The 15,714-nt window shown below is 37.9% G+C and overlaps 1 protein-coding gene across 1 annotated transcript; it reads right to left on the reverse strand.

Moving 5' to 3' along the window:
* Positions 1–1,231: 1,231 nt before the first annotated feature.
* LOC122647345 (probable E3 ubiquitin-protein ligase ARI8) lies at positions 1,232–8,034 on the reverse strand. The gene is made up of 5 exons (XM_043840776.1): positions 7,967–8,034; positions 7,337–7,408; positions 7,165–7,264; positions 6,918–7,044; positions 1,232–1,892 (listed from the first exon to the last, which is right to left on the reverse strand). The coding sequence occupies exons 1-5, from the start codon at positions 7,979–7,981 to the stop codon at positions 1,610–1,612; spliced, it is 597 nt and encodes a 198-aa protein (XP_043696711.1). The 5' UTR covers positions 7,982–8,034; the 3' UTR covers positions 1,232–1,609.
* Between the last annotated feature and the right edge of the window lie 7,680 nt (positions 8,035–15,714).

Here is a 15,714-nt window from a genome sequence, read left to right on the forward strand (position 1 = left end):
CCCTCAAACTCCTCAACACAGATCTAGGGTTTCACAAACCCTAACTCTCAAACACAGGTGAGAGAAGCAAGAAGAAGAAGAGAGATCACAAGAGGGAGAGAGAGAAACCAAAAACGTAGGAGAGAGAGTGTCTGCTCCAAAAACATGGAGAGCTCCCTCTTCTACGTTTTATGGTCCCCTATTTATAATAATAGGGTTTAATTAAATCCTAGATATATTTAATAGAGCCCTAGTGAGAGTCTGACTCTCTCTCTCTCAGTTTGGCAGTTCTGTTTAAACTCAAAGTGCTACACAGGTGAAGAAACAGAATCTAATAGGGAAAGTATTAATTAGATTCTTTATTTAATTATTAATGGATAATTACAATTAGCATCAAATCCATTAATTAAATAAAGAGCCAATTAAATTAGCAAATTCTAAATAACTCCCTATATGATAACAATTTATCATATACAACCCCCCCACTAATCAACACCATCATTATGGAATCTAGGGCATGTACATATGTATTGCCAAACCCCAATCCATAGTACATGTCCATATAAGAGCGTCTGTGCATCCGATCGGGTCCCTCAAAACTCGATAAAACACTTTATTTGAAATAGCTATAAATAATGTATCATTTTATGTAAAATAAATTTTGCAAAACCATTTCCAAAATGGTACTGGATCCGCATTCTCGATCCGACCATGCACGAGCAGTCTCTATCTTGGTGTTCCCCAATCGGGCAGTGGTGACCGTGTTGGATAACTCCTTCACTCACAAAGTGTTCACGCATTCCCAGAACACTGGCTTTGACTCGCTTGAGTCTCAGTCATTGATGAACCAAAGAATGCGATCACATTTTGCAGCGACAGGGTTCTCTCAGGTACAGGGTGTCGGTGACACATGTCTATCCCTTCCTACATCTGAAATACATGAGGGAATCGACAAAGTAGATTCTTCACCAATGCACCCATCAAACATGTGAGCACTCGCATTCGTACCCTGACATCACATGTCTAGGCATACCCAATGCGACGACCATATGATAAGGGTGCCCAACCCAAACCGTAGTCGTGACTACCATTTTAAGTATAACTTACGGACATATAATGCTCAAAAAGTTTATATCGCATGTGACAATATTAAACTAAAATGTATAATTATTCAATACAAAGGTGAACCGGGTTGAACCGGACTAAACCGGGTTTGATGGACACACACTTGTCCAACACAAAGCACACACAATTGTCCAAGCAAGAAACACATAACAAGATCCAGCAAAAGAGTGCATATACATTCCATCAGAATTCATAGATGCTACAAATCTCTTCTAGGCTCTGCAAAAGGCCACTATGATCGCGTTTCTCATTAGCCCCTGCTGCCAGTATATTTTTTGAGATGAGTATCAAACCCAGTTTGGACGACTAGATTTTTTATATACAGCGAGTGTTCGTTTCTTCAACACACAAACACCTAGAGGAAAGGCTGTTTCATCTCCATTTTCCTCATTTCCAATTCTTTTGCTTTTCAATGCATTCACAACTTGATAGACCCGGCGGCGCTGCACCTGGAAGTTTCACCACTGGAACTTCCATAAGGATCACCTCTTGTAAGTTGCAGGAATCAAGGAGTGCCTACCGATCGATGCTGACGGCACATCTCACAGACGGTAGTAGACAATGTATTAGCAAAGGTACAGTGTTCACACGACCAACAGCCTGAGTCGTCCAAGTTTCTGCTAGGGCCACCAGAATTGGATGATGTTCCTTTGCCTCTTCCACCTCTACCCTTACCACCTAAGTTCTTCGAGCTTCCTGCCCTGCTGCAAGCACCATGGCTGTCAACATCCGACAGACCATTCTCCATTAATGCTCGGACCAAGTTCTCAAAGTAATTCCGTGTCACACTGCAACTCAAAATAGTCACAAGAAAATCAAATAAGAAACCACGGTATGTACTATGTACTGGCAACGTCCAACAGAAAAATTAATTACAGCATCTACAAGCAGTATTCTACAATAAGCAGATCACCATCTACCAAGGACCCACACCATATACACGTGTCCAATGATGGTCATGTCTCCAAGAATTAATGCCATGACATGATATAACCCACTGGATACGTCATTGTTTGGGGTATGTTTCAATCAACCACCTAATCTATCAAATTCATTTTCACCACTACCACCACCCCCACAAAAAAACACCCCATAGACAACCCCTTTTGACCAAGATATAAACTGTTGGTCGAACTCACGGATGAAACTGTCTTAGGGACTGAGCCAGATTAGGATCCCATATGGATAAGGAACATGCTCCTCAAACCTGAGAGGAAAAGAATAGGAGGGGAGAGATCGACCACAATGTAGGGTGCTTCTGCTACCATAACAAAAGAGTCCCTTGAACTGGAGGAAAGGGAAGAGAACAAATAAGAAGCAGCAGGAGGGAAGGACAGGGATAACTTCCATGAGAGCAAAGGAAGAAGAGATGAGAAAGAAAGACAGTGGGAAAGAACACTCTATAGCCAACCGGCGGCCTCAAAGGCCACGCAGGCCTCAACCCAAAAAACCAACTCAATTCATTCTATATTATCTCCAGTGGCAGTTACATGCTTATATAAAAGAAGTAACATATTCTATGTTGGAAACTCAAAAACGATTAGGAAACAAAATCCTACGTAGTTATCTCCTATTTAATAAAAAGGGTGTACCCAGTGCACGAGTCTCCTACCAGTGCAGGGTCTGGGGAGGGTCATAATGTATGCAGCCTTACCCGCGCTTCATGGAGAGGTTTCCCGACTCGAACCCATGACCACTAGGTCGCAATGGAGTAACCCTACCATTGCGTTGAGGTCCACCCTCTAGTTATCTCCTATTTAATCTACCCAATAAAATAAAAGATTACATGTCATCTACCCCAATAAAGAAACAATTAAAATCCTAAATATCTTACTAGACAAAAAATCCAAATTTGAATCCAGTTTAGTCTAGGTATCCAATTCAAGCCGCCAGCTAACACAAGAATTAAGGCATCAAGTAGGGGATCATACCCGCTACCAACGATTTTAACAATTTGTTAAGCTTATACTTGCTGTTTTCTGTGAGATTCAGAACTCCGTTGTTATGAGATGCAGTGAAGCCCGTGGTGGGATGCCAAGTTCGACTAGTGAGATGCTAGACAAATTCTAGGTGGGAAGCCTAGTTCATATCCTTCTTCTTCTATCCTCAATCTCCTATCTTCTTCCATATTCTTCTTTTTATCTTCTCTTCTTCTCTCAAGTTCAGTTTTGTATTTTCACTTTAATGGCTTAGTTGCCATTTTCTAGTTTATATTCCCATACTCAAATCTCAATTTGTTCCTCAGTTGCTAATTTCATTCCCTTAATTTATATTTTGGTATAACTTGTTATTTCTCACACTAGATACTGTTTTTTTTGTAGTAACCATAGTTGTCAAGGAGTCATCTAAATGCCACCCTGGTGTATTTTGTGGGGTCTAGGCGACTATCATCTTATTCAGATATGGGACTTATTTATGCCAAATATCATTTAAATAAATGTTTTATATTTCTAAAAACATTTACTTAAGATATTATTCATAAATAAGCAACCCCCCCCCCCCAATTTGAATCCAATATAAATACTTACAAAATCAAATTCCAAATGAATAAAAAAAATCAATCCCTTCAGTTCAAGAACATAAATTGGGTTTTTGGCGGTAAGTAAAATTTTCAACTTCCAAATGTTGGGGTTTTTTCTCAAATCTAAAAATTTTATAAGTCTAATTATATACCAAAAAATCACTAAAAGCCAAAAGAGTGGTAAAATAATTTTGATGTCAATTTATTTCCATTCATGGCGATATTAAACAGCATTTGCACAAATCAAATAAAGTTTGACCGGAACATAACTCCTTCAATATAAATTTGATTTGCTGGAAAGCTGGTTTTATGCTCTACCTATAACAAAAAGTCTCATGTAAAAAATAAAATCATTTGACCAGTCAAATTTATTAAAGAACAAGAACATTTCAATAAATCGAGAGCAGTTTAATTACTTACAGATAAAATAATATTTTCCAAGAACAACATAAACCAAATGTCAGACTAGGTATACTAGGACAATGATCATTTCTAAGAACATTATAAACCAAATGGGGGGGGGGGAGTATGTTGCTTGGGTGGAATATTCACACAAAGTATGTAAGCTACACAGAGCTATTTGTGTGTTAAAACAATCACTTAGGGCCTGGTTTGACAAATTCAGATCTATTGTTACTAAGTGTAGATTTTCACAATGCTACTTTGATCACTCTGTCTTTGTTTGTCAACTTGTCGTCGAGGTTCTCAATTGGTGGTGTAAGTGGTTTATGTTGATGATATTATTGTATCTAGTAATGATACATCTGGCATTGTAGAAGTAATATCTTTTCATAAGCACTTTCAGATGAAAGACTTGGGTTATCTCAGCTATTTTCTTGGTACTGAAGTTCTACGAAGCAAGAAAGGGATTAGTCTATCCCAATAAAAATGTGTTTATCTTTTGTCTAGAAGTTGTTTTCTTGGATGTAAACCAGTGGATCCGTTGGATCCTCTTAAGAATTTTGGCACAAATGATGGTGAAATGTTTGATGATCCGTACCAATACAAAAGACTAGCTGGGAAGCTTCTTTTTAATTGTTATTCATCCTTACATTTCCTTTGTTGTAGGAGTGATTAGCCAATTTATGCAGTCATCGAAGAAAGTTCACTAGGAGGAGACTTGTCGTGTCTGAAGGCACCTAAAGGGAGCTCCAAGGAAGGGATTTACTTACCGATCACATTAGAATGTTGATCTAGTAGGATTTTCTGATGCTAGTTGGGCTGGTGTTGAAGGTGATAAGAGGTCTACCATAGGTTATTGGCACATTTATTGGTGGCAAACTTGTCTTGCGGCACAATAAGGAACAAACAACTGTGGCTCATTCCAGTGCTAAAGCAGAGTAGTGAGTTATGTCCATACTACCAGTGAGTTGATGTAGTTGAAGTCTCTTCTTCAAGACTTGGGTTTTCTGATTACTCAACCCATGAAGATGTTTTGTGATAATCAAGCTACCATCTACATTGCCAACCCCCCGATGTTTCATGAACGGACTAAACATGTTGAGGTCGATTGCCACTTTGTACGGAATGTTGTTTTAAAGAAGCTTATTTTTACTCTGTTCATTTCATCTGCTTACCCATTAGCTGATCTGTTTACCAAGTCTTTGAGTGGCCGTATTTTTTGGAAGTGTTGCTCCAAGCTGGGCATAGGAGATTTGTATGCTCCAGCTTAAGGCGGAGCTGCAAAGTGTTAAAGTGTGTGGTCCTATAAGAGTCGTGGACCCCTATTGGACCCCCTAGTGCTGGTGGTAGTATGTTAGTGTGGTAGTGCTCACGATAGGGGGAGTGTCTGATGCAATCTGATAATCCAAATTAAGGATCTCAGATGCTCGTAGGCCCCATAATCAAATCTGTAACAAATCTGAAATAAAGGAAGCAACTACGTTGTCAAGAGAAGAAATCAAATTGATGAAAGGGAAGGGAAGAGAGATGAGACCAATGTTCTTGGGAGAAAGAAGAAAGAACAAAATAGGACAGAAGAGAAGAAATCAGATTTGGGATACCAATCCCGTATGCACTACTCAACAGCACCAAAATCTCTTAAAAAACGCATTCTTTACTCAAATCATCTTTAATTGATGGGGGATGTATTACATATATACACTGATGCAAGGCATCCTTTTGATCCAGCAGCCAGCCATCAAAGAGGCTTGACCAGTATTTTCCAAAGAAGGCCCACCCAAATCCAAGACCAGTCAAGACCTGCCTAGCCTAGACTAAAAATACTTCTTCGAAAATACTTCTCTGAAAATTACTGGTCAGGTCTCTTTGATGGGCCGGCTGCTGGATCAAAAGGATGCCCTGCATCATAGACCTTCTAAAATTCCTAATTGGACATAAAAGGACTCCTAATCACTCTAATACACTCAATAAAGTAAATAAACTCAAAACAGAATTCTATCTAGCTATTTAGTATCCTAATCAAACTCAAACACTCAATCCAACTACTAATCCCGTGTACTAACATTATCCCCACTTTATAGGCTTATAATTAGCCCTATTACATCAATAAACCCAAAAAAAAGAAGCCTAAGGTCTATAAAATCCAACCATGGACCAAAATAAAGTTTTATGAGGCTCAATTGACCCAATTGGACAATCTTAACTCATCAGTGTCCCTATCGTTAGAGTCTCCTATTTTGGTTAGACTTGTTTTTTTTTTGGGATGAATGAAAATTTAAATTACGAAGAAAAGGGGGAGGGAATATACAAGCCCGAGGGCCAACAAGCCGAAGCTAAAGACTAGCTAGGGCGAAGGATGGTGGTAGGCAGACCCCAAGAGACAACAATCAGCCTGTTCCTTGGGGTGTCCAAGACACTACCCCAGGGGAGGGAAAAAGCTTTAGATGAAACATCAAAGAAGATGGCCTTCCAAATCTTGTCGAAAGAGCGGGAGTTGGACGTCCATCTTCTAAGGTTGTGTTCCATCCAAATATGGGAAATAGTAGCACAAAAGGCAAGCTGGCCAATCCTGTTGCAGATCTAATTACTCCCAAAAGTCATATCAATCCAGATCCATTCCTGGTTTGGTTAGACTTGTTAGTAGTGACTAATTAGGTTGCTTTTCTTTCTAGTACTTTCTATGTTTAGCTTTCCTAGTTTGATTGTAACATTCTATTACTTATTATAAATAACTATAGAACTCGACAGCGATAGTCACATTTCTGAATCTATCGTTGAGTTCAGATTCTTCTGTCCATCGTCTCGTCTTATCTGTCCCCTCCCTTTGTTCTCACCCTCTTCTTCTTTTGGTTTGCTGGTTATTAGTTCTTTACCAAGTTACACAAGTTACCTGGTCAGCCCGGCAAGTTTTGTGTGGAATTCATTGAAGCCTGGAGTTGGGCCATCAGCACTCAGGTAAACTTGTAGTTCCTTCTCCGCACACTGATGAAGCCTTTCTAATCCAGATTCCGCTTCACCTACAAAACAAGCAGAGATGTAAGTCCTACAAGGTTCTCCCCCCCGCCGCCCCAAAAAAAAATAAAATAAAATAATAATAATAATAATAACACTAAAATTTGGTTTGAAGGAAAAACTACCTTGTAAGTACTCAAAGAATTGTCTCTTAGCATGTTCATTCTCGGGAAGATAATATCCATAGGCATAGGTCCACTTCAGAACCCGCCTACATTCAACTATCTGAACACACAAATATTGTCAGAAGAGATGGATAAGGACTATCCAAGTGTGAAGAATATGGAGCTTATTTACCTGTAGCCAGGCCTCTGTAATAAATTTGAGCTGCGACTCAGGTTGGGACTGCTTGTCACTAAGTTTTTCAAGCTGTAGAAGAGAATATTGTTACCCCCATCATATATTATGGTAGCCAAATATTAAGTTGATTTAATGGCAAGGTAACAACAAACAAACATGAGATAGAGACACCATTCCTCAACCCATGCAGAGGACAGAAGCGACCCTGATACCTCTAAAATGAATTACTGCAAACATCTAGTACTCAAGTATTTTAAAATTCCATTGGTATTATCAAGATAAAAATACTCATACCCACCGCTGGGCCTGAAAGAGAAACATATTCAGGTGAAAGCACAGCAGATAAAGAAAAGTTGATGCATATGAAGCACCTGTTAAACCACCACCCTTATTTCATTTTCTAATATAGATCTGCGAGACGAACGATAAAAAGACTTTTCAACCTTTTAGTATAGTTTGAGTTTCCACTATGCACAACAAAATGTCAAAACATATCATAGGACATTGTGAGCATGTTGCACAAATGGATTTCATGGCATACAAACCCCTGAAAATCAGAACTTTATCGGAATAACAAGCATTCTTAGCTACCGAAAACACACAAAGATAAAAAGAAAATTAGCTTACTTGAACAGTTTGCATTTGATGTAAATCTGCCAAAGCCTTTTGTCTTGACTGCAGAAAACAAAATTTAATAAAGTCAATTTCAGTTATTTGATTTTATTTTTAAAGGTATGAAAGCTTCAAACAAGCAAATATGAATATTATGCAATTAAATGCAACAAAACATCAATTTTGCAAATGAAGAACAAACATAAAGTGCAGGAGAATTCTACAATCTTAATTATCTTCTCCCATTTCCTCTCTGAACCTCCGATAGAGTTCTCAATATGGTGAATCAGTAAAGATGAGCAAGTATAGAGATATCTGATCAAAATTGTCTGAGGATAATAGGCAACTTACTTACCACTTCTTTTATAGGTAATAAACCAAAATAAGACTTCAGCTACCACCAAAGATAAACCAGCAATCTAGCATTTCCAAATGCATGGTCATGAGGGAATTAAATACTTTAGCACCCAGGATAACCCCAGTAGCTCCATCAATTCTTGACCACCTAAAATGCTTATTCAGACACTATTATCAAAACCAGATATTCACTTCAGCAGTTCCACTATTATCAAAATTGGGAAAAATTGTATCAATGGTTTAGGTAATGCAGAAGAATAGCATTACACAATTCCAGCATCCATAAAATTCACACTCTAGAACCCAGTGAAACAGTTCCCTGGAAAGGTCAGTCCTTTCTCAGCTCATGCTCTTCATGCAAATTTAAAGAGCTTTAAGGTGATTATAGTCATGTTTCAATTATATCTACATCTTTTTAAAGAAATGGAAATACTATCTTTTGTTGTTGCTGATTCAGAAAAGACAAAAATTCAAAAGAACATATGGCTGTTGATTCTGAAATTATCCTATTTTTTCCATAGTAGTATCAAGAATAAAGAATCCAATTATGTGATCCTTCTGAACATCCTCAGTTCTCACTCAAAACACATAAAATTTCTTTTCTTTTAGATGCCAGGAAAAAAGTACACTATGAAGTGAACATGTTAGAACTCATCATTTGCACAAACAAGTAAAACATTACAATCATCTGTCACAGTAGGAAATGTTTTACTTGTTTGGGCAAATGAAGGTATTATAGGTGCATAAGACCAAACAAAATCTGTGAAAGATAAAAAGTAACAGCAGCTTCCCCACTGCGCCATGGTGGTTCTTCACGGCAGTGTGAAGGTCCTCCACGGTGCCGTGGAAGGGTACTCCATGGCGCTATGGATGATGTCAATATGATGACATTTTTCCTTTTTCACGATACCGTGAAAGTCCTCCACGATGTCAAGGAGGGCCTTTCTTGATGCTGTGGTAATCCACACGGCGCCGTGCTTAAGGTGTGACATTACCAAGCACTTTTGGGCTCCTAATGGGCTTCTTTGGGCCTTTTTTTTTGGGTATATCTCTTACAACAAGTTATACATCGTGGATCCCACAACCTCACAGGAAAGGTATTTGTCATTTTGCTGACACGCAATGGGTTACCACTGGGATTCTTTTTTTATCTTCTACTTGTTCGAACATAAATCAATACTCCATAACGCACACGATGCCACAACTTTGGGTTTCGAATTTACATTCGGATTCAGTTAGGGTCCTGATCAAAAAAAAAAATTTTTAGGCCGTAACATTCTCCCCACTTTACAAAAATTTTGTCCTTGAAATTTGGTGTATCTGGGGTTCTAAGGAAAAACAAACTCGATCATATTTATCAAGAAAATACTATCTCTGCGTATTTTGCCAAATAATCTATACTTCAATGGCTTTGGTTTGTGTGGCATAATTATTTTTTTTTTTTTTGCATCACCCCGATTACATGACTTCTCCTATGAAGACGTTCACTTCAGGTTCTTCAATTCCCAACTCAACTTTAGAATGAATAGGGTATTGATGGGATCACTACTGTTCATTCCCAATAACGGAGGGGACATTCGGTGACCCATTACTCCACTCAGACCTATCGTTGAGTAAGGTTTCGTAAAAAAACTCTTCGATTTCGGTTCTTTTCTGTTCTCGACTGTTTTTGGCTGTCAGGGTTCAATTGTTAATTAGGTCCGTAAGTATCTATAACTTGTTAATTATCTTTCTAAGTTTATTATTCCGCTACAACTTAAGGGTATTGATTGATCTTAAGGTGTAAGTTTATTTTATTTATTATTATTATTATTATTATTATTTTGCAATCCCTCTTATGAAGTTAGTTATTCGTTCGGAACGTAGTCACCTAACGTGGGTTCAAACTAAGAGTTTAAATTATATGGTTCTTCCTTGTGACAAACGTATAGACACTTGATTTTTTTTTTCACCCCCTGACAATGGCAATACACGGAATACCGACAATCTCTGTATCAGATGCAAAGAAAAAAATGATAATAAAATAAAAACTAGGTTGTCTAGGTCCCGGCCCATGAAGGTCTACTGGATCAAAGCTAGCCCATTGAGGGTTTAATCCGATAGGGGTAAAATGGAAAACAACAAAAAATAATTTCTAAAATCAAAAGGGGAGGGTAAAATAGGAAAGAAAAGAAGAAAAAAACATTTAAAAAGGAGGCACCTGAGATGGGTTTCCATTTAAGGCTAAAATGGGAAAAGACAAAAAGATAACTATGCCTAAAAGAGGGGAAGGGGTAAATTAGTTAAAACACTTAAATTAAGATTGAGCTTCAAAAGAGAAAAATAAAGAGAGATTATGGAGGGGGACAGCCATCATTTCAAAAAAACAAAAATTTTCCAAAAGTAGCAAAGACAAAAAGAGGAAAGGAGAGAAGAAAAAAAAATGGAGAACAGAGGGGGAAAGTGAAGAGAACGAAAGAGACATTCTGCCCAAATCTAAATGGCTCAACGGACCTGACATTGGTATTCTCTTAGAAAAGGTCAACAACACTGTGAATTGTTAGCCTAAGGCTATTGAAGTGATGTTACTCTACGGCTATTGAAGTGAAGTGACAACACAAGAAAATTTCAAGTTTCTATACAAAGAAGGTGTTAGTCTATATAGCTAAGGCTATTGAACTGATGTTAGTTTAAGGCTATTGAGGTGAAGTGACAACACAAAGCAATTTCAAGTTTCTATACAAAGAAGGAAAAAATTAAGCTATGGGTAGGGATTGTTCATAGGCTATTTGGGTAGTGTGTAGGAAAAGTTACTGCAACCAACCAGAGAGAGAGATGGAGGAGGAAAATAATTACTTTAGGTGAGGGGACTGGGGAGGGATGGAGGAGTAGATGACAAATGAAACAGAGAGAGTGAGGAAGAAGGAGAGAACGAAGGAGCACTGGCATTTGGGTTTCTTTGTTCCATTCATTGTTGGTTTTTTTTTTTTTTTTTGTATTTATTTCAGGTTATTAATTGGTTTGTAATAAATCCCTTCCCCACCTTAGTTCCCGGTATATGTTTCAATTCGCCAGGTTGTCTCTTGCCTGCCCATGGATTCAGCAGCAGTTCGAAAGGTTGACCTATTCAGGAATCTCCGGATCTATCCTTATTTTCAACTCCCCGTAGCATTTCGTCGCTTGCTACGCCCTTCCTCGTCTTTGGGTGCCTAGGTATCTACCGTAAGCCTGTCCTCGTTTGAACCTCGCCGTTGGCTTTAAGGCTATGCCATCCCAAGGTGCTGCTAAATGGAAGGATCTTATCAACGTCCATGAATGATAAATCATAGATCGAATTGCCCAATCAGAAAAATTGGGTGGATTTTTTCCTCCCTTTTGACTCTTCATAAAATTTTCTATCGAGGGGCTCCACCCCCCTACACCCCCCGCAGGGGGCTGCTTGCCCCCTACAACCCCTACGGCTCACTAATCGACTAGTGGGACCGTCGTGGTCGGGGAAGGTGAGCAGTACCTCCTTCAGCATTTGGTAAAAGGGTCTTTTAAGTCATTTTTAGGGACGTTAGGGTAATTTGAGATACCGATGTCTGTCTGGTGTTCTGTTGCCATCATCGCCAGGGGGTGACAAAATTCAGGTCTACAACAATGCTTGAGAGATGTAATCTCCTGGAGCTTAGCTTGAGAAAATAAAAGTCAATCATCGGCAAAAGGGAGGTGAGGAATAGGAACCCCCCTATGCCGAACTCTGATTCCATGCAAATCACCAGTAGCTTCTGCCCGTTTGATGATAGAAGTGAGAACCTGGGAATACAAGATAAAAATAGCCGGGAAATTGGATCCCCTTGACAAATGCCTTGAGTGGGGATTATCTCTCCCTTGATGCAGCCATTAATTAGCAAATTATAAGTAAAAATCTGAATACATTCCATAACACGAACTACCCAAAATTGACTAAATCCCAATTCAATAACATGGCTTCAATGAAATTCCATTTAGCCTATCATATGCATTTTTCATATCTAATTTCAAAGTTAGAAATTTGGCCTTACCCTTCTTGTGTTTCTTTATGTAATGAAACATCTTGTGTGCCACCATAATATTGTCAGATATAAGGCGATTCAGGATAAATGCCGATTGAGTAGGTGCTATAATATGCTCCAATGCTCCATGAAGATGATCAACTACCAATTTTGTGATGATCTTGAAAATATTGCAAAGGCTGATTGGGCGAAATTGGTCAACCGATTTAGGGCTTCCCACCTTTGGAATAAGGCAAATAAAAGTATGATTCAGCTTCATAAGTATATGGCTTGAAATGAAGAACTCCACCACATAGGAAAAGTAGTCATCTTTAATGAAGTCCCAATTTCTCTGAAAAAACATGGGAGGTAACTCATCCGGCCCAAGTGATTTTAGAGGGACCATTGCAAAGAGGACATGCCGAATCTCCTTCATAGTGGGTGTTCTACATAAAGAATCATTAATTTCATTTGTAACCACTAGCTGAACTGTCTCAAGAACATAATTCAAAACATTAGTATCAAACGATTCAGAGGTATACAAATTGGTAAAATGTTTACAAAGGATATTAGACACCTCTAATTTAGTGGATGACCATTGCCCTGATGGTAGCTTCAACCTTAGAATCCTATTTTGATGACGTTGTTGTATTGTTGAGGCATGAAAAAAAGAAGTATTTCGATTGCCGTCCTGAAGCTAGTCAATTCTGGACTTCTGTCTCCACATCTCTTCTTCCTTTAGCAGTTCATCTTCAAGTTGTTTATGGAATTGTGCCTCCTTTTGCTAAGAATAGAGAGTCCTTGGAAGGTTGTGGATATGCTCAAGTTCGATTTTACAATTCTTGATATTCTCATGAATATTTCCAAAGACCTTTCTATTCCATTTCTTGAAAATAGTGCAACAGCGTTGGATAGCTTATCTGTTCGTGCTCTTAAATTAGGTGTATAAGGAAATTAAAGGGTGTGAAACCTGATATGAACCAGCGTTAAAACCACATATAAACCAAATATGAGCCGAAATCAAACACATTACAAATTGGAAATACAAACTGAATCTGGCGTTACAAACCTCATGTAAACTGAAAAGAAATCAGTAAAATCGGACCACATACAAAACAATTATGATTTTGACCGATTTCTATTTAGTTCAGTTTTGATTTGCACCTTCTCAAAATGTAAATTGGACCAATTGACACCATTAACTATAGGCACCTGTATTCCTATTTCCTAATATTCTCGCCAACATGTTTACTATACAACACCATTTTTCTTTTAAATTATTTGTTTGTCCCTAAATCCTGAAATAAATTTGAAATTGCATGAAAGGTAGAAATATCATTCTCATTAGTTTGACAAAAAAATGAAGGGATCATCTTCAAAGAGTAAATGAGTAACCTTAGGGCAACTCCTACCAACTTTGATCGCCCGAAACATATTTAAATCTCTATATAGAGGATTATCCATAAGCTCATAGGCCTGAAATTTTTTTCTACTTGCATAATTAACCTTATCTTTTTTTAAGGGACATAAGTAAGGAACATATGCCTAGCCCCAAAAAGCAAAGTAATATTATTAGAGAAGTTATATACACATAATAATATCAATCTCCACCAAATTAATTGCTAAATTTCTTTCTCAAGTTGTTGATATTAGAGATGTCAATCTCTCAAAGTGATGGCGTTTCTTTTGGAAAATGCAATTACATCCAAAATTTAAACTATTTTTTGGCGTGTTTTACATACAGGAATTCTAGTTAAAGCCACTCTCTCAAAATGGATATCGATCGAGCCACATTGTATTCTTTGTGGTTCTTATGCAGAATTAATCTGGCATCTCTTCCTCTCTTGCAAATGGTCTAAATGTATTTGAATTGCAGGTCCTCTGGGATTGCATCTCACATTCCTCAATGGCAAATCTTTGTGTTTCTCTCCTCTCTAACAAAACTCTTAACAAACAATCTCTCATGGTTTTTGTTGTGTTTATTATAACTTGTTATTTTACTTGGCATGTTCGGATCAAAGTCCTTCAAGTGTTAGCTAAGCCTGACCCATATTTGGTTCTTAATTCTATTTCTCGATGGATTTGTGATCTTAATATCCAACCCTTATGATGTATTTTCTCATAATCTATCTAATAATTCATTTGGAACTCCTATTGGTCTTATCCCCTTTTTTACTCATCCTATCTTAATTGGCGCAGGAGTTGCTAATCCAACCCTAAACACCTCTACTTAGGTTAATTGCATTTTGGTAGAAGGAAATTTTGTTTTGGTAGCTGCAGGATTTTTGAAAACAGGAGACTATTTGGAGGCTGGACTGAGTGGTACTCTGGAAGGACTTGGTAAAGCCAAGAAATCAAATCTAATATTATGGGAAGTCTGGTGCAATAAGCAGAAGATTTATAAACTTATATTTCTATGTACACTTTAGTAACAATCTTGTGTACATTATTTGTCATCTGGTGTATACTACTATGGTTGGGAAGTTATTATTTTTTGTATGATGGTCCGAATGTAAACATTTAATTTTCTTCTATTTCACCAAAATAATAATAATAATAATATCATTCTTAACTAGATCCCCACATTTTTGGGTTAAAAAATAGCCGAGATGCTATCAATGGACTAGTGATTTATAAGCACTAATTCCAAACACCACATCCTTGATCTCATCCTTAGAAGGGATAACGGTAAGGAATCTACTGTCTTTTTCATATAAAACAGGCTCAAACAGACATTCTATAAAGGACGGATCAAGAGGATTGCACCTCGAACCTCACAGTTTGAATCCATAAACAAAATTCCCTTATACTTAAAAATATTTTCTTGTGAAAGGTTTTTTGTTTGCAAAGGATGGTGACCTAAAGTTAGAAGCCCATACATATGGTGATGGGTAGATTCAGTGATGGTTACAAGATCCAAATCTGGAAATTGACTTTTTATTGGGGGGGGGGGGGGTGGGAGGTAATCTTACAACATGGAGAGGCAAGAAGCAAGTTGTTGTGGCCAGATCAAGGGCACACGGCTTTTGTGAACACCTATGGCTGTAGATATTGTTAGAAGAGTCTAAGCTTATTAGAAATGAAATTATGAACCTTTCTTGTAACAACATAACAGTCATAAGTAGTGGTCATAACCTAGTCCAGCCTAATAAAGACCAAACATAATGAAGTTGACGAACACTTAATCAAAGAGAAGTTAACAAATATTTGTACACTTATCGTAACAAGCATATAAATCACTAATATTTTTATACTATACTCTCTGTGTGATTTATATAAACCAGAGTCATTTGGGATAGGAGAGAGATGATCTCTCTATTCCTCGCTCTTACGTTTGCCCCGTGGAGTTTGCTTCTTCTCTTCTACTCCCTCCAACTGTGAAAAATCAACCAACTCCCATCACAAAAAGAA

This window comes from Telopea speciosissima, unplaced genomic scaffold (genome assembly GCF_018873765.1).
Source record: "Telopea speciosissima isolate NSW1024214 ecotype Mountain lineage unplaced genomic scaffold, Tspe_v1 Tspe_v1.0029, whole genome shotgun sequence".
Taxonomy (NCBI): Eukaryota; Viridiplantae; Streptophyta; class Magnoliopsida; order Proteales; family Proteaceae; genus Telopea; species Telopea speciosissima.

Bases quoted from the DNA above. Each gene is read 5' to 3' on its own strand.
- LOC122647345 (XM_043840776.1), bottom strand. The intron at 7,265-7,336 runs GTAAATAAGCTC...TTGTGTGTTCAG, and splicing joins TTACAGAGGCCTGGCTACAG to ATAGTTGAATGTAGGCGGGT. The intron at 7,045-7,164 runs GTAGTTTTTCCT...CTTGTTTTGTAG, and splicing joins ATTCTTTGAGTACTTACAAG to GTGAAGCGGAATCTGGATTA.